Source organism: Colias philodice, chromosome 5 (genome assembly GCF_061535455.1).
Source record: "Colias philodice isolate Cphi_HAF_F1 chromosome 5, ilColPhil1 Martin Lab GWU primary, whole genome shotgun sequence".
NCBI lineage: Eukaryota > Metazoa > Arthropoda > Insecta > Lepidoptera > Pieridae > Colias > Colias philodice.
The window spans coordinates 6,274,663-6,298,377 of NC_143090.1; the positions used below are offsets into that span (position 1 = coordinate 6,274,663).

General features: G+C 32.7%; 1 protein-coding gene and 2 long non-coding RNA genes across 4 annotated transcripts in view; 1 reads left to right on the forward strand and 2 right to left on the reverse strand.

The window, feature by feature from the left end:
- Positions 1-20,972, reverse strand: part of LOC149488470 (uncharacterized) — a 129,270-nt gene extending 108,298 nt beyond the window's left edge. Inside the window, exon 1 of the long non-coding RNA XR_016315663.1 lies at positions 20,709-20,972. This is a non-coding gene — a long non-coding RNA (uncharacterized LOC149488470). The remainder of the gene's footprint in view (positions 1-20,708) is intronic.
- On the forward strand, positions 915-20,091 carry LOC149488476 (salivary peroxidase/catechol oxidase-like). 2 transcript variants are annotated; one of them, XM_089695650.1, is made up of 13 exons: positions 915-1,227; positions 3,890-3,999; positions 4,077-4,377; positions 4,801-5,038; positions 5,216-5,378; positions 6,076-6,272; positions 9,590-9,785; positions 10,013-10,210; positions 13,907-14,187; positions 15,303-15,458; positions 15,905-16,025; positions 18,200-18,371; positions 18,966-20,091. In XM_089695650.1, exons 1-13 carry the CDS (start codon positions 1,106-1,108, stop codon positions 19,102-19,104), a joined length of 2,394 nt encoding a protein of 797 aa, XP_089551776.1. In that variant the 5' UTR covers positions 915-1,105; the 3' UTR covers positions 19,105-20,091. The 2 variants fall into 2 exon arrangements, with proteins under 2 accessions (XP_089551776.1, XP_089551777.1); XM_089695651.1 differs by lacking the exon at positions 915-1,227 and adding an exon at positions 3,746-3,808.
- LOC149488477 (uncharacterized) lies at positions 12,248-13,338 on the reverse strand. The gene is made up of 3 exons (XR_016315661.1): positions 13,178-13,338; positions 12,990-13,051; positions 12,248-12,915 (listed from the first exon to the last, which is right to left on the reverse strand). It is a non-coding gene; the product is annotated as an uncharacterized LOC149488477 (long non-coding RNA).
- Positions 20,973-23,715: the final 2,743 nt, after the last annotated feature.

The following is a 23,715-nucleotide window of genomic DNA, read 5'->3' on the forward strand; positions in this document are numbered from 1 at the left end:
ACGCGGTGAGCATGCGCACACCACGTGCTGCTGAGTGGTTATTACTGTGCCAAATTATTATTTTTTTATCAATAAAATTGAGATGATTTTTTTGATTAAGTTAAAGTTTACCTATTTAAATATAGGTACTTATAAATGTGAGTTGGTCACTACATGACTTTCGTCGTAAAAAATAATTTATGGGGCATAAAATAATATAATGGTCGGTAATGCATTGAAGTAAATGACGCTACGTACCTATTACATATGCTTTATCGATTTTGTATCGTTTACCTATAATACTATGTCGAAACTACGTACTTTTTGCGAACTGAAAAAGGTATCATTTTTATATTGGCTGTGTTGTCGCGTTATAATTTATTTATTTAAAAAAATCACATGCCATTAGAGGACAATACCCAATGAGATACAATTTTATTTTACAAAATAAACAACTAACTTAAATAATAAATTAAAATTACTTACATACATAACTTAACATGAAAAATTAAAAGAACTTTCTAACAATAAGAGATCAACTGTAATATCATGATATATCGTAAAAGAAAAAAAAAATAGAGCAAAGCCTCAGTTTTAATGCATTTGTTATGGCGAACAGCTGTTATACGATACATTGGAATGAGCTCACTAATAACCGATCCCTGTCACAACATGGACACAGAGCAAAAATATGCAGATACTAAGTGATTTCATATAACGTGAAACTTTGAAACAATTCTTCAAATTTGTTACTTTATATTTTCAACGAAGTTATTCTATCGACTATTTAAGATTAATGTGTAAAAAGTAATAAAAATAAATCGTTTTGCGCCTTTGCATGTTTATTGTTATTGTGGTGTAGGTACTGAGTATTGAGTTACTCTGTGGCCTGCATTCAAACGCGGAGGGTGTGGGACGGAGGGGTCGAGAGCATTCGATCGCACGGCACGGTGAACACGGCAAAGTTTCAGTGCAAGTTTGGCAGTAGAGGTGAAATTGGCATCTCTGCCAATCTAATGGAACATCGTTCCTTCGAGCAAGTTTCAGCCGCGGTAGTCCTACACAAGTCAAACATTCGCCACAAACGTGATAACTGTCGTAAACAACAAATCCTGCTATTGCTATTATGTTGTTTAAACGGATCATCGAAGGAAAGTCGATGTTGAACGCTGATGTTAAGAAGGATAAGACTCCAGAGAAATGTTCTCGAAGGAAATCGGAATGCGACGGATGTGGAGAGCATTCCACGTAAGTCTCAAAACAATTTCTCGATCTCATTTTCAAAAACTGAAAAACAGATTTGCATTTTTTTGGCACTAGATATAATAAAATCCCTACCTACGGACCTATCAAATCAATAACCAATTAACCTATAGGTAAGCCTATAGGTTATATATTATGTAATAGATTACAAACTCTTTAAGACAGAATTCATCCCCAACCCTGAATAGAAAGTATCTTTATTATAAACTAGCGGTCCGCCCCGGCTTCGCCCGTGGTACATATTTACGTTTTCTCTACATAAAAACCATCCTCGTACTTCAAGGAATATAATAAAAAAAGAATTATCGAAATCGGTTCAGCCGTTCCCGAGTTATGCGCTTACCAACACATTTTGCGATTCATTTTTATATATAAGATATGTGGTACATACCGATACGAAACAATTGTTGCAAAACTGTGGATTCGTTGCGCATTCCATGTAGCTGCAACTATATAGGTAAATAAACATATAAAAATGCATAAGAACTTACCACAATATTTATCAATGAACTACATTTCGTTTCGCTTCGCTTCGGTGACGGAAAACCTTATACCTACAACCCTTTACATAGTAGATATTAGGTATAATTATTAAAAAATATATGAGGCAGATAATAAACTTTTTATAGATTAAATACAAAATATAGGTCTACTTACCCTATTTTGGAATTCAAAAATATAGGTAAATAATAAAGTAAAAACTATAAACAACAATACCTCCAATTTAGTATGATATGTCTGCAAATTGCAATGTAGAGAAAAACTTATTGACAGTTTTTTTTTGTAATAATGACAAAAGTTTACAAGGGCAAGTATTGTGGCATTTAAAGTGGAAAAATAATTTTCAACCTTAAAGCCTGTAATTAAAATTTATAATTGAGCCGTCCTGCGTCCATCGTTTTCCCTTTTAATAAATCGTATTGCCATACGCGCATAATTGAAATTGAATGACTGTCCTTTATGGCATATCCTCTATTTGATAATAAATAGCGAAGTACTTGACCTAAATATGAGCTAGTAAATTGATTAAATCTAGTTTATTTACACAATATATTTGCATATTAGCAATGTTTATTCTTGGTGAAAGGATAATTGAAGAAATGGCGCCTCGGTTTACTTTCTGTGCTTTCTTTATTTCATTTCGAACAATGACGATCAAGTAGATACCTATCAAGAAAATAATTATTGCAATGTTGAATTTGAATAACATTATTATCAATATGGACATAATAATATGGAAATTTTAAATTGAAACATACCTTAAGTGAGAGTTACCCTAGTTTTTCGGGACGCATCGGCCGACATTTCTGGAATGATCTTCATCACGTTCAATTTTATCCCTTACGTATACCTACTAATTAATCTGTTAATTATTAATTACTTGTTTTTATGAAATAAATAAAAAATAAAAATAAATAATCAATCAATAAATAAATCATAAGGAAATAGGTAGTAACATAGTAGAAATAGGTAGTAACATACCTACATACCTAACTACTTGCCTTATTTTCTGCTTATTCTGCAAAACTTTCTTAATATAAAGCTGTGATAGCCTAAGAGCAACTCTTGATATTATTTTGTAATTTTGTATAATACCTAAGTAGGTAACTAGGGAGTTTGGTAGGTACCAAAACAATGAAAAGCGTGAAATATTTATCAAAGTAGGTTCAACCGCTAATTATAAGAAACTCAGCTGTTTCTAGAATGTCTGATAAACACAAGAAAATGAAAACATAACACAGACAGCTCACGTGAACAATACCGTATCTTACCTAAATATCACGATGTTTAATAACAATTGAAGAATCTGGAAGCAATTTAATATTTTTTTCATTATTAGGTCCGAAAAAATACTTTAACATAAAAAGTAGGTTTAGGTGGTCGTAGGATATCATTGAGGACCATTGTGTTTGCCAAGAAGTCAGTTAAAATACTTCAAGATATAAAATTATTTATGATCAAGAGATAAATATTTGATTACTCAAATCAAGTAAAGAACAAATATATTCTTAAATGTTATGAAAATATTATGATTGTGTTAGTACACCTACCAGTTTTAACGAGTTCAAAATCAGCAAATATAAACTTAAACGTTCCTCGTTCTTTATCAATGTCTATAAAATTCCTGAGTGGAAAACTCTTTTCTTCGCCGCTTAAATAACAAGTAGACAGCTCAATGATAACATTATTAATAACGAAGAATTCACATCCACGAATTATACCTACATCTTTATAATTTAATGACTTTCTTGTAAATGTACGGTAAGAAGCTACATATTGATCAATAATTTAATTAATTGCCTTGTTATTGTACTTTCTTACTAGACACTTAGTCATGTTGTTTTCAAGAGAAGATCCGGGGGCTCGTCTGCAAATTCAGATAGCACAAAGATGCGTGACGATACTATTGACGCTTTAGGGTCAAAATAACAGAGGTCTCATGAGATACCCTCTTGAAATATGGTTCTTAATATAAATCATGTGCCCACAGAGTATTGCTCAGTTTTACTTTATTATTCAAGTCAGACGAATGGATTTTAATGATTCTGTTTAAAGATTGTCGAATGTTCGTTCATGTAATTTATATTCAGTCCGTGTATTCCTTTTGTATGTATTCAAAGTTATTAAGCCGATAATCCGTTTGCAGTATTCTAGAGGAAATGATGAAGATGGTGCTACTAGGTGTTGTGTTGTGGGCAGGAGTGACTTTTGGGAGTCATGTCGCACCCTACCCGTTGAACCTGATTGTAACCACAGGTAACTTATAACAAATTACATGTATACGTAGATTTATTTATTTAATCATTCGATACTAATTAAACTGATTATTACAGAATTCATTCATCCACCTCCGATGTATGATTTCCCGTTTCCAAGCGCCGACAATTTGAAGAGATTGCCGCCTGTCACAGCAGTGCATACCAACAAGTCGATAAACTTCAGTAAAATGTCTATAGCGATGCTTGAGCGCTTGGAGGACAACCTAGAGGCGTCAGGAATCAAGCCTCAGCCAGGATCTGCTGCTCAAGGATTGGCCATCGCTGGTTTCCCGTCTAGTGACGCAATGAGATATGAAAAGTCATCCATGACCATTTCGAAAGCATCTCAAAATCTAGTGTGGACTCGTTGTACAAGGTTAGTGTTACAAATATGAAATATGTAAACAATTTGTATGCAAATTTTTAAGCTTTTTGTAACTACGTAACATTTTTATGAAATTTTTTTTTCAAGCATTAAATTATGTGTGAGGTGGGGTCTTTAAACTTATGTATTATGATAAAGATTTGTTATCAGTGTTTTTGCAAAGTGGGTGTTCCGATAATAGTCCTGACCTCGACGAGTCCGAATCGGAATTTTTTGTGTTGATTTTTCATGACCACGCAGGCACTAATTTAAAGGTTCCTCTATTCTTTTTCCACAAAAATTGTTGGTACTGAAAATTTATGCGTTGCATGCGCTGAATTATAGAAATTCAAAAACATTTAAAAGCCATTTCAAATATCCATCTCATAAAAGTAAATAGAAAATCTCAGTATAAAGAAAAAATGTTCCATTTAGATACGGTTTGGCGCATGATGAGTGCGCGAGCTTCATAAGCACCCTGAATTTGCGGGAAAGTGAATTTGGAGGAGAATGCGCGCAGTTAGAGAGGTTCACCTGTCGCACGAACAAGATGTCGTCCCGTTACCGCACTTTCGATGGCTCCTGTAACAACCCAGTGCGATCTTCCTGGGGGCAAGCGCTTACGGGATACAAACGCCTCCTCCATCCTAGATATGCTGATGGTATTGAAGAGGTTAGGATGATAATTTAATCTTTCAATTACCCTTCCTTAAAAATATATTTTCAACTTTGTCATAATTATCAAGCTGAATGAATTGTTCTTTTTGATAAAAAAATGGATTCATTTTATATCGTATCCGTATTGTTCAAGTTTTATAAACAATTTTGGCTCATTGTATTGTGTTTTCAGCCACGTCGTGCCTTAAGCCACAAGGAGCTGCCTTCAGCTCGTCTCGTGAGCAACAAATTAGCCAGTAACTTGGATGTACCGAATGAAAAGAAGACCATTGCTTTGGCGGTGTGGAGTCAATTTGTTTATCATGACCTGGTTCATACGCCTGTGAGGAAAACAAGTAAGTATATGAATAATTTGTTTGCAGCATTTTGAACTTCATATCTACCAAAAAGAAAAAAATATACCGGCCGAATAAATAAACTCCGCCTTTTTTTGAAGTCGGTTAAAAATAATTTTTATAATAGTACATAATTATAAAATTACTACGTCATAAGGCATATCATCTTGTTTTTAATTAAATTACCTATGGCTAATGGCATTTAAACTTATTCTTTGAAAAATCAGACAATTTTATTTTATTACTCCTCATTTTAGTCAGAAAAAGTATAGGTAATATCCTTAACGAAGGATGATGCTATATTTAACAAGTTCATCATACGATGCTAAATTGATAATTAAACATAGCCACTTGAATAAACACAGTTACGTAACGAGGCAATTGACATTTAAGACATTCTTTTTGTTTACAATAATTGGTTTTATCTTGGTTTTATTTGATAATTTGAATAAAAGATAAGGAATTGTATTCATTCACCTAGAAACATCAAATGTATAAAGAAAACTTGCGATCTACTTTATTTATACTCAGATCGTACATATTAAAAAAGCAAGCTTCCAAACTGCATTCCAAACGTTCTAAACTGCGCAAAATAATGCCCTACATAAAAATCACTTTTTCACCTACAATTTCTAAACTTCACAAATACAAAAAATATATTTCAAAAAATAAAAAAAAAACAACCTTTTTTTCCTAGTTCACACCGACCAAACAATCCGTTGCTGCGACACCACGGGGCTGGGTCTGACCCCACGGTACTTACATCCCAGTTGCATGCCGATCTCCGTACCAGATGAGGATCCGTTCTTCAAGAACAAGTATGTCACTTGTATGGAGTACACGAGATCGGTCACTACGTATAGAGGGGACTGCACTTTCGGAGCTGCTGAACAGGTAAATATAGTAGTTAGTGGTAGTGAAAAGTATTTGTTAGTAGTATGTGGTAGATTTACTTAGTACGCCGGTTTGTACATAGTGTAATTTGTATCAACAAGTAGTAGTGAATAGTTTCGCAGTTCGCATATTTAGCAGAAAATTAGTGAAGCGTCCGCGTCGGTTCGTTCAAATAATTTTACCTGCACGAGGATATAAATATACCTGCTGTATTTTAGTATCTTAATTATTAAATGCAGCAGGTTATTAATAAAACCAAGAAACATTCGGTAGTTGGTTTATTTAATAAAAAATGGACGATAACCGGAAGTGAGCATTTCCATGTTTGGAATAAAAATAAACCTTGAAACTATTTTGGTTCTCTGTAATTAGTCTATAAGAAATCAACTAAATACCTATCTATCGACATACAATAATTATATTTATAAATTACATCTTATCCTGTAAAATAATATCATTTTAGGTAAATGTACAAAACTCCCTAAATTTTCTTTAATAAAAACACTATTGTCACAGAATACATAATATTATGTAGTAGATAGCTAAACGCTACTATTGTTTCACATGTCTATCATAATATATCTATATTTATTTATAACGAAGTAGTGATAGATAAAACCGTTTATGCTTATAATAACTAGTAATAGCAGTGTAAGTAATTATTTTTTATTGGGGTCCTGATAAACGATGTTTGTCTGTACATTTATGGCTCATTTGGCGTCATTGTGTTTACTATACATAAATAACCTTGTAATGCGATATTATGTAAAACTTAGGTCTGTAGTGCAAATAAACAATGCACACATGCTAACAATTATGTACTTGACACTTATTTGTTTGCCCATGATCAAATAACGGCATATTAACATACCTGCAAGACAATCAGTTTTAAAATGGAAGTTTGAATATTAAAAAAAGAATTCTCTTTCCTTGAAATTCTCTACTTTTCTTATCTTAAAAACAATCATCTTATTTATATATACACTTTGAACCTATTTGTCTAATAAATTACAAATGATAATTACAATTTATTGCGCATTGTTTATTCTTAATGAAGATCATTAATAATTATTACTTTTCCTTATCCTTCCTTATGTCGATATATTTTTAACAACGACGCAATAACTGATTGATAATACATATACAAATTAAAAATATGGAAAGGCAAGGAATATCATAACAAATGCAAATACCTATATATCTACATGACTACTTAAATTGCAACCCGCATTTACCCGGTAATTGTGAAGGGAGAGAATAGAAATAGATGAAACATTTGCCTGACGGAGTAAAATGTTTATCTTGGTACCTAGTACTAAAATAGAATAACTGGGTAGGTAGTTGTAGGAACCAATATCGCGTGGTTAATATGCACATTGCACACATAGCAATATGAAAATATGTAAACTAGAGACAAAATAAATAATAGACTATTTTCTATGGACTAAAACAATACCACTTACGCAGCTAAAAGTTGTTATGAACAACAATAATAAGGCCATATGGCCTATGTGCGCTTTTACCTTTTGTTTTGAAAACATTATCTAAGTACCCATTAAATAACAAGTAGGTATTAGACATATCTTCTTATATATAAAAATGAATCGCAAAATGTGTTGGTAAGCCTTGTAAAATGATCTAAGTGGTAAGCGCATAACTCGAGAACGGCTTCGAACCGATTTAGATAATTCTTTTTTTATTATATTCCTTGAAGTACGAGCCACGAGGATGGTTCTTATGTAGAGAAAACGTAAACATGTACCAGGGGCGAAGCCGGGGCGGACCGCTAGTTTTAAATAAAACCTCTTGTTTACTCTCATTTATGATTTGGTAAATGGTCATAACAACTTTTTATCAGGAACGATTTCATAACGGGGTGTATACAATATGATAAAAAGTTATTTTAAATACGGTGAACTTACTTCCAAAGTTCATAATATATTTATTTCATTGGTAACAACAATGATAAATACCAAGAAGCATAACACATTAATAATTGTACTGTGAGTTACCAATTTATTAGTCCAAAGATGAATCATCATTAATTACTAATGGATTGCTAGATTTATTACCTACAATGAATAATGCTTATCATTTATTAATATTATGTTTGCTTAATCTCTTGTTATATACCTACCTATATAGGCATTGCAGATTATTATACAACCGTTGTCATCAGAATTATGTTTTTTATGCAGTTTGTCGATTATAATAATGAACGTTTAAATAAAAGGTGTATCATCTGAACATTTCTAAACTGCATTCTAGATGTACCGGTTTATTCTATAAATAGATTCCCCTCTTTCCGCTCGTTACTGCATTCTACAATCGTAATAGTAAGGTAATCGCTGTAGCATGCACATAGCATGAACACAGCACGTGTTTAGAAGGTTACCGTTTGATATCGATTAATCTAGGACGAACTACGATCAAAATAAAACAATCATAATCAATAGAAACAATTTTCTTGTTTACCGAGCTGTTGTTATCCACACATACTTACATATTTATATTGATAAATGAATAATCATTGCCCTGTTTACATGTGTCGCTCAATAAATATGGATTAAATGTCTGATTGTGTTGTACTTTAACAAAAAATGTTTACGTTTAAATTTAGAGACTGACAACCTTTTGCCTTCAGCCGCTGTCTTCTCAGAATAGATATTTTTTTTAGCAAATGCAGGCTGCAAAAACTGGTTTCCGTGAGATAACAAACACCAAAGTATAAGTATATTGCAGAACTAAAGCATAAGCGTATTTGAATGTGTATTATGAACTGAATATTTATAATCTTCAATCCTATAATATTTGTTCCAAAATTAATCAACTAAATAATTTTCGTTTATGAATTATAATTTGATTCTAATTAGTATTTGATAAAATCAGATTTAATCACATAATATTATGTTGTTAAATATATCTACTACCTTCTATCTTTAACTGGAAAAGTGATGTCAGGAAAAATAAATTATTGAGAATATTATCAGAGCTACGTGACACCTTGTAAACATAGGTCATTAACGGAAACTTTTGTTTTTTCCGAGTTATTGAAAAGATCACATGTCTACGTGATAATACATGAGAGGCCTAAATTATTAGCGTACCTACATATTATCAATATGGCTTATTTGTTTTCACCGCATGATTTCCAATATTCTGAGTTCTTTAATCTTAATCTTATTTTATTCAAAAATCTGTTAAAGAAACGAATTATTAGTTACTTGAAGATTTTTATTTAAGTCGAAGTACCTACATCATTCATGCAAAACCTAACGTTATCTAAATTTATTTCTAACCTTATCAAATTCTTCCAGATGAACCAAGCCACCCATTTCCTTGATGGTTCCCACATTTACGGCACAAACAGTCGTGACGCAGCCGCTCTAAGGGAGAAGACTGGAGGCTTGTTGAAAACTTCCAATGTTGATGATGAAGAACTGTTGCCTTTGGTCTCCAACCCACTTGAAAAGTGCCTTGTCAATAGCAATGACGCTGCTTGCTTTAATGCTGGTAAGAATTTTTGAAAAATATTAAAAAGAAAAACAAAATAATTCCTAATTCAAATATTTTCGGTAAATGTAGACATTTTTAGTTCAAATATTAATACAACGTCACAGAATACTTAATAATAGCACAAATAGTAGCTAACGCTACGTGTGAATTGTACAGTTCATTGACATTTTTGCATAATGCATCCTTATTCTTAAATCTATAAATACATAAAAATAATTTATCAGGTGACGTCCGGGCAAATATGCATCCCTGGTTAACTGCTATCCACGCTTTATTCGTCCGAGAGCACAACAGAATCGCTAGGAGTCTAGCCGTTCTGAATCCAGGCTGGAATTCGGACAAACTGTTCCATGAGGCTAGAAGAATTGTGGTTGCTGAAATGCAGCATATTACGTATAAATACTGGCTACCTGCTCTCACTGGTGAGTTAATTGTTCAGTACTCAGTATTGTAAAATATTTTATAAGGATTCTGTTATAGGAATATCTGCACATTTTAAAGCTAATAATATATTCAGGTAGCTTTTACTATAAAACAATATAGGTAACGAATGTACAACGTATGAAACAAATATTTATTTATATTGTATAGATGTGATATTGGAGTTTAATATTCAATTATCTTAAACGATATAAACAATGTTTATAACTACCGAGTACTTATCTAATTGTTATATACGCAGGTACTTAAGTGATATATGAATAAAATATGAATTAACTTTAAACAGATAAGCATCAGGCGTTTACAACGTGATCATATACTATATTACAGACACGTGCCATACAAACATATCAATTGTCTATATATACTTATGTGAATCACGTGTAGTAGTTGAATGATGTTTACTACCATTTAAATCATCGATCATACAATGTAGTACATTTCTATGTATTTGGGGTCAATAAGCAAATGACCTAATTGCCTGCAGAGGAAATATGATAGCTATTTTTGTGTGACACTTTATGGTACCTACCTACCTATTTGCAATTTAATATGACATTCTTTAATCATTGATTTGAATACATGTTTAATTTTGTCATGTGACGCAAATAAAATCAAGGTGCAATGTTGAATGAGCTAGCTTGCGCAACGATGCAGTTATAGTATATATTTGCACGGGATTCGTGACCTAATTCTTCCGAATTTTTTATATGCAACATCTTTATTTTTAGTTTGCTGTTGCCTGTTATAAGTGTATGTGGGTTAATATTATCTTTGCAAACGTCTTTTAGTGACTTTCACTTCTTAAAATATACGATGAATAAATTACGAGAACGGGTTATGGTTTTGAATTCAGCGTATGATATTTGATTTCTTTTTTTGATGACGTTGTAATTTGTAGTCGGAGTGATACCCGCCTACACGAAATTATTCATTATTTTGCATCCATTCATAAAAATATATTTTCTTTTCGTTCTTCCAAATACCTGTGGAATTAATTTTTTGTTTAAGCTGTATTGATCAGCCCAATTTAAAATTTATAGTATTATTCAACGTAAAAATGTTATTACGAAAGTAGTAAAGTAGTAGTAGCTTTTAGTTTGCTTTAAATTTAAAAACTTAAAAAAAAATTGGTTGTCTGTAAAGTCGGTTTACTGACAATAGTTGAACGTGACAACGTCCGATTGTGCTTCTTTGTCGCTCGTTCCGCGCTCTCGCTTACACTTTAAGACGATACACAAAAAAAAATCCACTGCTTGGCGGGCGGAGTCTAATAGCTCGCTATCGCGAACGCCGGTGTGCGCGAAGTCATTCTTGCAAACTCGCCGCGCTGCCGCTGGCCGACTCGGGACAAACATGTATGGAGTCGTCATACAGTTATAATATTGTTATACATTTATTCAATTGTTGATTTATTGGTTTTATTTCCTTGCTTATAAACAAATAATCTTCTTTCCAACAACTACTTAGACATTATTAATAATTATTATTATTTCGTAATGTTTACTTTATTACAAAATAATACAGGTTATAAATAATCTTTAAAATAACAAAAAAAAATGTTACTCTGAAAAAATGAAATGGTACTCAATAACGCGGACTACTGAATTGATTTAGATAGAATTTGATGCTGACGTAGATATTACATCATGCCCAGAAATGAAAGGTACTATTTCTGAAAGAAGTTATAAACCCTAATTCTTCTCAGTCAAAGTCAAGAGTGGAAGATATCACTAATACAGTAAAACTGATGCGAAACTTTGGATGTTAATTTGTATATTTTTTTGTTAGTTGTTACTTAATCACGTCAAGACTACATTACCAATTTTCATAAAATATAGCTACTTAATTGCCTGGATTTACACATAGGATACTTTTTATCCGAACTGAACACTTCTGTGGGATAAAACAGGATTCACGATATAACCTAATTCCACGCGGGCAAAGCCGCGGTCGGAATGATATTTTTTTAAATAAAAAAATTGTTTAAAAAAAAACACAAAATATATTGACGCATGTATTTATTTTTTGCACTCTATTATAATTGTAATTATTCATTACAAATAATCAAAATAAAATAGCCAGAACAAAGTTAGGCCCTGGTAGGGTAGGTACTAGGTAGGCAGGTACAGCAATGTGAGACGAACACTGGCTTATTTATACCAATAATAATGTATTATAAACATTAAATTAAGTTTACTTTCTAACAACAAAAATACATAATATTAGCTAATGTGAAAGCGAATCAACCAATCATCCCACAAAAATGAAATGTGCACACAAATATTCATCCAAATCGGTTCATGTCATTAGGAGGAGTGACTGCAGCGCCATCTTCCGGGCCCAATTGTGTTTCCAGATCACCCAGGAACTCAATTTAATATACTTACACAAAATTTTTCGAAATGAAAACTCACATTACTATGTAAATATGAATATAAACCTGTTTTATTACTAAGCAATTTCCCGCACAGGTGTAGTAAGTATAAATGAAATAAACATCAACATCAAATTCTTTATACAACATACTTATCTACCACCTTCTAAGAAATGTAATTCTTGAAATTATTTCGTATTTTTTTTAAATATAATACTACTCCAATGAGCTCCTGTTCCATATTATGTCCGCCATACTTCCACTAAGTTCACCATGATTTTTTATTTCTTTGCACTTTGTTGCTTTTTGCTAAAAATGGAATCATGCGATAAAACCAGTAGAACGTTGATAACATACATTTTTGACTGAATAAAGGTACTTACGAAGGAGTGGGTTCACATTGTGAACAATCAGTGGGTTTATTTTCCTTCTGGATTCCGGATTTCTGAAAAGATTATCTATGCTATAAATGAAAATATCTTACACATTCGTTATGTACTTAAAACAGGGGTACATATCAAACATCGTCTATAATACAATTATCATCAAATTTAAAATAAAACCAACTTACTTCATTAATTTGTTCCAATTGTAAGCATTCTTTTTCCTCCAACCTTTATGTTTCTTCTTCTTATTTTCTTTATTGTCCCCATTTGTCTCATTTTGTCTTATCGTGTTGTCACCCTTTGTTACGATTGCGCGAGCGACACAAGTTCCCCGTGTGACGGCCGTAGCGGGAATGACTCGTGCCGCGATCGGGGTAGGAAGGTACAGGGCGGCTCTCGCTATATTGGCTGGTCGCGCGCTAATTTCAAGTATTTCTTGTTTATTTCAAAACCATCGCATATTTCAAAATTCTAAATCGGTAGACGTATAGGTTGTATATTTTATAGTTAATATCCAAAAAGTCGTAACTTTACGTTTGTTATTTTGAAGATGCCAGAGATTATAAAAAAATAACAATGAGAACTTTGTATTTTTTTTCTATCGAGAAAATATCATGGAATCATGTTTCTAAAACGGTAGACGTATTGTGTTACTATTGAACTTTCTTGTCAAGAATTTTCATCACGACAACTTTAATAATATAAAAATTACGAAGGTTTAAAAAGGGCCGTAAATGTTAGAAAAATTAATTCATCACCTTAAGCCTTACACGGTACGCCTCAGAGCAAGGTAACGCCGCATGAGTCATGTTTTTTCGTGCATGCAGCCGGCTCTATCGAATTATAAGACGTTGTCACGTCAATAACGAAAGAACAAACATCTAACAAGTAACAAGACAATACTTAATCCACAGGCAAGTCATTCGACGAGCTATACGACAGCTACGACGTCGGCTACAACTCCGACATCGACCCCACAATCACCAACTCTTTCGCAACAGCGGCCTTCCACTTTGTCAACAGTCTCTTCGACCAGGACATTGAACTCGTGGACGATGATAATGTGACGTCATCACGGCTAGCTCAACACTATTTCAAGCCAGAGCTGGTGGCGAAAAAGGGTGGGATCGAAAAGTTACTACGTGGAATGATCAGTCAGATGTCGCAGGGATTGGACTTCAACTATGATGATGATGTGAGTACTAACTTTATATTTTACTCGACTTGTATTGAATTATTTATGTTTAATATTATGCCAATGGAAAGATTTTAAAAGGAGTTTAGTATAGTTTAAAAATGTTAATATTAATTAGAATTAACTATCAATAAAGTTTTATTGGTAGGTACTTAAGTACACAAGCAAGAGTAAATGTAACATATAGGAAAAATACAATTATTAGCTAGAACAATTGAAAATTTTCCACATCACTATATTGTTAGTATTAAAACAGCCGAGTAAAGGAAACGTAATGCGTATAATCGTAACCTGAAATATTGTAAATAGTATTATCGCACCGAACGGAAATGTACCTACTGAAAAGCATTACCACAACGTTGTAATACGTTTATTTAAAGACAAATACTCAAATATATGTACAGAGTACAAACACATAGACAATAAACGTACTTATTTAAAAACATTCGAATGTCAAGTGTCGGTCGATCGACATATAAAAATATTGCGTGCATTGTTTTGCGTTTCACGCAGGACCAAATCGCTTGCGAATAATGATTTGAAATTAGTAAATATAGATGCAAAATAAATACGCATGAAATATTAATAATTAATAATTATCTTAAGCACAACCAAATGAAGAGATTTTTACAATGAAAGTTATCTATAAAATTAGTAAAGGTATTTTTAACGAATCTGTAATTATCTAAAAGTAAAAACATCAATTACTTTTGTTCCTAAGAGTACAAAAGCAATTGAATAATTTGAGTGATCTTATTTATTTGGTTTAATATACCTTGAAAAGTCGTTAATATTTTACAAGGTAAATGAGACAACATACAGGCCTTAACCTTGTCGATAAGATTGTTTCCGGTATTTTGGATTTGTATTTATTAAACTATAATGCTATGACGTTATAAAAGTTTATATAGTATGGTAGTGGTAATTCGTTTGCGTGCGGTTTATATATCCAAAGATATGGTAGTGGTAATTCGTTTGCGTGTGGTCCTTACAAATTTCTATATTGGTCTAAAGCCTCACTAGATGTCTCTGCATTATTTACCACCAAATTATGCACCTATAATCTATGATATATATTATAAATATGGAAAAATAAATAAATAATTGATCAACAGTTACGTAACGAATGGCTGGGCGGTCTCGACGTGTTAGCTGTGGACGTGCAGCGCGGCAGAGACCACGGGATCCCCGGGTACGCGCAGTTCCGATCGCTTTGCGGCTTGCCCGTAGCTACTGCGTTCTCACATCTGAATGATGTTATTCCGCAAGAGGTATGTATCTGAAATATGTATTACATAATTAGATGTTGAAAATCATTAAGGATATGTAGATGTAGGTACATTATATTATGTACCTCCCTCATAATCTATATCTTTAACTTGCAATACGAAGATTTGATTCGTTGTTACGGATTTATTCAACTGTATAATTAGGATTAAGGATATGAAGCGGAAATCGCTATACGGTTTATCTTATTTATAGACACTCAAACTTCCTCATTTTGTCGAAAATATTAATATTAATGATAATTTTAGAGGAAAATAGTCACATATTTTGTAAACATTTTTTTATTTGTCCAAATAAAACAAGAATAATTAATAGGATTAAATTAGCATAAATCTTAATACACATTACAAAAAAAAACGAACTCTGCGAGAGATTTATCGCTTCATTCAAACTGTTTTATAATAATTATGTTATATTTTTTAAATTCCAGACCATAGACAAGTTGTCAGCAGTATACGAGCAAGTTGGTGACATCGATCTAGTTGTAGGAATGATGGCGGAGACACCTCTCGCCGGCTCCTTGATAGGACCCACCGCTACTTGCTTAATACGTAAGTACTATTTATATTAAAAAAAATTTATATTTTTATTTTTTTACGCTAAAAAACTAATTCCACTTTTACGTAGGTACATAGATTGAAAAATATTATTTTATTGATGTGAAACTTCTTTATCGGGGTTGGAAAAAAAATTAGTGTAACATTTTTTCTGTTACGCGCCATCTTTTTCTTATCCCTACCACGCGTGATTTGAGTTTTGACGTATATCTGTAAAGTTGCATTTATAGTAAATTATTTTTTGAGAAATAAGGTCATAAAAAAGTTTCACTACTTACGTGTATGCGTGCGTACGCGAGCGCGCTTATGTGCGCGCGTGTGTTTGTGTGTATTTATGTGTAAGTGTGGTTCTGATACTAGTAAGTTATAAGAAAATTACTCGATTCTATGTTTCATCCCGTCCGACTAGGGCCCTTCCGGCCTCCTCCACTCAAGGGACAGCCAAAGCCGAGGTTCGAGATCCCCGTGGCGGGGGGACGCCCTTGTGCATGTCGCTACCAGGGTGAACCTTCAGTTCACCCCCGCGTCCGCGTTAAAATGTAGAAGCCCTTCTGGCTAACATTGAGAAACACCACACGAAAAAAAAAATGTGTGCGTGTACTAGAGTACACACGTAAGAAGTGAAACTTCTTTATGTCCTTAATTTTCAAAAAATAATTTACTATATACAATATTAAAGAAATACGTTAGTCACACGCTCGTCGCTACCTACTTAAATATTTACACCGGCCGCTGCTGCAACTCGCTCGCTTCGCTCGCTCGGCTCGTGCGGTAGTTCAAAAGTTAACCTAAGATGCTCGTCGCTTCGCTCCTCGCTACCTATTTGAATATTTACGCCGGCCACTGCCGTTTTCAGCTTATAAAGGATTTCGACTTAGGCGGATTTTGATTGGACAGAGAGTTTGAGGTTTATTCTTATAAATTTTGAATTCATAAAATTATAATTGAACACCTGACACCAATCAAGCAAACACGTGTTTACGTGAGTCATAGATTTATTATCGTATACTCCTAAAATGTTTTCTAAGAAACAATAGTGTACTTACATTGTCGGCACGTTCTTAAAGTCGGTAACTTATTTTTGTTCGAACAATAGAGGTAATAAATTCCTAATGATCAAGTTGTAAAGGTTGTAAAATAAAAAATATTCTATATTAAAACGTATATTATAATATAATAATATGTGCGTCATTAATTTCTGACTGTTTCGAAATTTGGTGCAAAATAAAATAGTGTGTAAATAAAATTTGTAAAAAATCAATAAAATAAAACAATTGAGTAAAGATCTATAGGCATATTATGTATGTATTTATACAAGATATGTATATATATTTATACAGGGAACTTCTCAACGTGTTATCTATGAAATTATACTTTTACTCAATTTTTTAATTTTATTTACACACTGTTTTATTTTGCACCAAATCTCGAAACAGTCAGAAATTAATGACGCACATAGTACCTACATAATATATACATATTAAGACAGAGATGAAAAATAAATAACATGATCACGCCCACGTGTTGGTGTTTTAAAAAATTCAATCAAAAACTGAGAATAACTGTAAATATTTTAGAATTAGAAAAATAAATATGTACCACAATAACATTCAAGTATTAGAAAAAATTTATACATAATTCCACCCACGTGTTAGTGTATCTATACATATTATAATAAAATTGAAAAAATTGAAAAATACAATCAAAAAACGAGGTTAATTTTAAATAACTTCGAAAAATAAATACCATAATTACACCTAAGTATTAGAAAAAGATATGTAATTACTTACTTTTTTTTGAAATACACTGGAATCAGAATTAAAATAAACACTTTGACTGTGCTGATCACTTTAATATAATATTATCACGTCACTATAGAGCGTTGGAAATAAATACGAGTGCAATAGAAAAACGGTCAAGTAAAGTGGTAGGACGTACGTTAAAACGATACGCTATCCCTACTCCGCTGGAGAAAGTATACGTCGAATCACGCGTGGTAGGGATAAGAAAAAGTTGGCGCGTAAAAATGTCACGAGTACGGCGTAACGCAAAAATGTCACGCGCGCGGCGTAACGCAAAAAATGTCTCACAAAATTTTTGTCCACCCCCGATAAAGAAGTTTCACTTCAAAAATCTATGTTTCATTATTAACTGACCTTTTATCACAGGCGAGCAGCTCTGGCGTACGCGTTCCGGCGACCGTTACTTCTACTCGCACACGCACGAGGCGGGCAGCTTCAGCAAGCGGCAGCTGGCCGAGCTGCGGCGCGGCTCGCTCGCGCGCCTGCTGTGCGACAACCTGCGCCTCGCTGCGGTCACACGCGACGTGTTCCATGTGGGGTGAGATGTTTATTTATTTTTTTTATTTATTATTTGGTTCACAAATTGAAATTGATACTTAAATAGCCTTAAAAACAATTTACCAAAACAAATATTTGCGGTGCAATTCTTAAACTAGTGAGCACATCGTGCTTAGTGAAACTACATAAAATAACAGACAATATATACGCTATACTTTAAATTTTAAACTTTAAACTTCTATCTTAATTCAAGTGATGTAATGTAGAGATGTTGTTTGTATTACACGCTACGGCTGCATTTTTATATCGTATTTTCACAAAAACTACGCATTTCTGGCGAAAAAGAAAAGCAGTTTGTTATGAAAAGTCACTACCCTCTATCGATCAGACAACTTAAAATAATGAAATTCGGGGAACACGTTTCAAAAATTTTACCCACGCTACTGCCCCACTCGCACGAGTTTTTCAGATGCAATGAAAAAATAAACGGGAAAAACATATTTTTATAGTAGTTAGGTAGTTAGTTATGAAAAGGAAAAGAAAATAAATATCAATCTCTCGCTTCATTTTCAACGTTCAAAACAATTTGTATCATGTAAATTTATTTATGTTAATAACTATTTTTTCTTTACAGAAGCCCCATCGTCTCTTGCGATGAAATAAAGAAAGTGAATCTCGAAGCATGGCAAGACCCCGCGCAGCAGCCGGACATTTTGACACGCACCAATAAATGGATCAAAAACAAAGTTGCCAGCTCCAATTCTACCAAGTAGACTGAATAGATTTAATATATTATTATACTTACGTTAATAAAAGAGAAAATGACAGAAAATCTAAAATGTGTTCCGTAAATGCACTCGTATTTTCGTCTCGAATTTGTCAACTAAAACCAACGACGATTAGAACCAATTCGCCCCTTTATGTTAAACTATTCTTAGTTCATTTAGTAACGCTCCAAGAGTAAAGTTTTGTTATATTCAGTAAAAACACCGAATTTATTTTATACCTTATAAAACAGATCGGTAAATATTGAAATAGTGTTGCAAATGTGAATTTAGTAACAAGATTTTATAAATTTAATCAAGCACAGATAACTACCTAATCTATGAAAACCACCACAGATAAAATATACGCATTTAGATATTATAAGACTTTGGTTGTGTGAATGAGTTTTAAAATGACAATATGAGTAGCTTGATTCTTAAAAGTTATAATAGTACTTTAAAAGCATTTACACTCGTACCGGAATAAGTTGCAGTATTTTAGTTAGGTTATAATGAACCACGTTGATCAAGCTTGGACCGAAATTATCCAAGTTTCTGTCCCTTATGGACGCCATGGAAAGTGGCTGTGATAACGTGAACATAGCAGAGTAGTTAAGACTAAGTTTTTCTAGATTCATATGTTAAAAGATCTAGAGAACTCAATGTATGAGTCTTCTACTAGTTAGTGCTTTTTTAGAGGGAACAAGATGTTCTCTCAGGGTTTAGAGAATAGACGAAATTGTTACATGGCAATATTTAGATTGTGAGAAATACATAATATTGTAAACCAATTATCGCCCTATTTCTACTTCCTGGGATGTTTATTATCGTCGACAGTGGAGCATAGACAATTTTTTTTAATCGCGGGTTCCTATTTTGAAACTTCATTTATTAATAATTGTCTTTGCACAAAAAAGTGTTACATGTTGAGATTTATTTTTAGCACAAAATTTCGTATCTTTTGAGACGCTATAAATTTATACTGGAAAAATGCTATGATATAAATTTATAAAGAATAGAAAAAATTCGATCACGAGGCGGGACCCGCCTCGTGATCGAATTTTTTCTATTTTTTATAAATTTATATTTATAAAGCATTTGAATGCCATAAAACCAAAAATATAAATTCAAATGCTATGATATTTTGGCTGTGTTTGTGCGTTGTAGGTACGTTTATTCCGTTCTTTGTGTAAGTACCTATTATTATAATCTATTATCTCTATTACCTTTTATTTACGTGTTACTTTTATTTCTTAAATAGCATTTTCTTGAATTACAAAGGACGTGAAAATTTTTCAAAAAAAAAGGAAAAAATTGTACACATGAATTAAATTAACTTTCACGTGTATGTCGATTACCAAAGACTGTTTTAAAATTAATTAATATTATTTTGTAAGGAAATTTAATTATAAAAAGGTGAAGATAAACCAGTTTGATTAGATTGAATATTAATTTCCAATTTTTACATGTATTAAATATAATATTATGTGGAAAATAGAGCGATAATTCCTCTTTCTTTTCTGTCTTGCCCTTTTATTTTAAATCTGTTACTTCTTAAAAATAATCTTAAGATATTATTATGTTATATTGATTGAAGATTGAAAAAAATGAACTCCTAAATGTAGGCAACAGAATTATTGATAATTTGAATTTTGTTTAAAAATGGAAGACGTTTTTAATGTAATGTCGTCCGTCTGAAATCAGGGTTTGTAATTTAATTTATTTCTTTTTGTATTTGACAATAAATCTTATTTATCAACAGCCACAATTGTTTATTATTTAACCTGAATGTATCTAACCTATGAACCTGTACCAAACCTGTACCTTACATTAATCTCAATTTATTCATATTATAATATTCAGTAAAACACAAATTACTATCAATAAAAATACAAACTTGCCATTTTCAATTGGTATCTACGAAATTAAAAAACTGTGACTGAAACTGAAGACTGAACACTGAACTGAAATAATGTTTACCTACCTATCGTTTATTTTAAACAGAATGAAATACATAATATTTAAAAATTCATTTTATTCTTGCTAACTTCGATACATTCGAATTTATAGTCGGTACAATTTGTGTTTGTTATTTTTAATTATTATTCCGGCAACCTTTTGAATCAGGCCGTAAACCTCAAGCCCTTTTCATGGAAACAGAAAATCGATGTTGAGTTCCCATTGTACAGTAAAAATGTATATACCTAATAATATGAATAAAGGGCTTAAGGCTGTAAAAATGAATTGTTGTGATTGTGTATGATCCTTTTTTTAACGCGTCTTCCTATCTGCGGAAACATTATGGTCGTAATAGATATTTAAAGGACCATTTCACTGTTATCGGTCTATAAGTCTTTGAGCTGTAAACATGGACTTCAATCTTCTTTACATAATATGAATAATCGATATTTTTATTTGGTTTTTAGCTGTTAAAACATATGAACATTGCTTTGTAAAACAACGTTATTATTTTGTCGATTAAACACTTGTTTAAATGACAATAAATATTTTCTTTGTAATTTCTTTCTAATTTGTATATAAACAAAAATATGAATCTCCAGCATATATCTCTGTGTATGTGATATAGATGTGAATACAAATTACACACAATACAAGGTAGGTAAGCAAGTAATGGATTTCAATAAAAATAAATCCGATTAAGCTTTAATTAATTTTTATATTGTAAACAAAAACGAAAAAAAACTTACTATTCTCTCTTTATATTATTACAATTATTCTATCATTCTTCATAAGGAAAAGTCATTACCAAGGGGAATTTTATTCGTTTACTCAAAGGGTATAATAATTGTGAGCTTTTAGAGTTTTTGTTTGCCTAGCTTTTTGAGTTTTTGTGAGCCTAGCTCCCCCGGCATAGATAATCTCACAGTCCGAACAATAAAAGCCATTCTTCCTGAAATCATCAAACCTGTAACTCACATATACAACCTAAGCTTAGAGACGGGAGTGTTCCCAAACTGCTGGAAAACAGCAGTTGTGATACCTATTTATAAAAGTGGAATAAAAAACCAACCGGAAAACTACAGACCCATAGCTTTATTAAACATACTTGGAAAAGTACTTGAAAAAATTGTGAATTATCGACTAACATCTTACTTAGACAAATATCAACTAATTTCAGATAATCAATTCGGATTTAGAAAAAACAAATCAACAGAACATGCTATCTCCCTACTCACCAACTTAATATCTTCACATATAGAAAATAAAGATTGTTGCATAGCCGTATTTTTAGACCTGGCTAAAGCATTCGACACAATATCACTCGGACTACTCGCAAAGAAACTGGAGGTAATGGGAGTTAGAGACACAGCGTTAAATTGGTTTAAGAGCTACTTAACGGACCGCACTCAGTGCATAAAAATTGACAGTAACCTTAGCTCTAAACAAAAAATAGAATTCGGTGTTCCACAGGGAAGTGTTCTCGGCCCCACTCTCTTCACCATTTACATTAATGATATACTCAAACTGACTATAGAAAACTCCCACACAATTGCTTATGCCGATGATACTGCTGTTCTGTTTCACGGTAAAGATTGGAAACATGCACAAAAGGTTACAGAACTAGGATTATTAACCATACTAGAAGCTCTCAACAAAAACCTACTCACCTTAAATCCTAGGAAAACGAAATTCTTGTCTTTCTCAAAATCCGCACATCAAAAGCTTTTGCCAAATCAGACTATTAAACTTCATACTTGTACCAACCCCAACATCACTCACTCAACATGCGACTGTAATCACATCGAAACCACTCCGTTTATAAAATACTTAGGAGTTACTTTAGATAGCAACCTAAACTACAATCAACATATAACAGAAGTTTCAGTTAAAATAAGGAAACTCATCTTCATAATGAAGAAGCTCCGCAACTGTACCCCCATTAATATTTTACGACAAGTATACATATCTCTCTGTCAATCCGTAATGAATTACAGCATCTCCGTTTGGGGAAGTGCCGCTAAATCACACCTTCTGCAATTGGAGAGAGCACAACGTGCATTAATCAAAGTAACTCTAAAAAAGCCTTTCCGCTTTCCGACAAACGAACTGTATCGGGAGTTCAATGTTCATCGCGTCCGCCAACTATACATACTATCAGCAGTTACCCTTACCCACAAATCTGTTGCTTCACGCCCCGATTACGAGGAACTACTAAGGAAAAGAAAATATCGTATCCCACTTCCTGCATACAACTCAAAAATAGCTAGACGAAGTCCATCTTACTCACTCATCCACACTTACAATAATGTCTGCAAAACTAAATCACTGAAGAATTGTAACTTGCACAAATGCAACAAGATAATGAAATCCTGGCTTCACGAATTAACGTATAGCGACACAGAAGACCTGGTTTAAACGTAAGAATGAAAACAAAGCAATTAATAAATTTTCTTCTCGTCCGTTTTTGGAACAAAATATAAAGCATTGATAGTACAAATACACACACAGAAGTATAAACTCACACTCAACCACACACACACAATCACAAACACACTCACACACACATCACACACGACTCTCATATACACAATCACACACGACCCTCTTATACACAATCACACTTTTTGTTAAATAAATAATATTTCTATTTTAATGTCA

Excerpts from the sequence above, each read along its gene's own strand:
- LOC149488476 (XM_089695650.1), top strand. The coding sequence starts at position 1,106 with ATGTTGTTTAAACGGATCATCGAAGGAAAGTCGATGTTGAACGCTGAT. Across the intron at positions 4,000-4,076 it reads GAACCTGATTGTAACCACAG|AATTCATTCATCCACCTCCG; the intron begins GTAACTTATAAC and ends TGATTATTACAG. Across the intron at positions 16,026-18,199 it reads CACCGCTACTTGCTTAATAC|GCGAGCAGCTCTGGCGTACG; the intron begins GTAAGTACTATT and ends CTTTTATCACAG.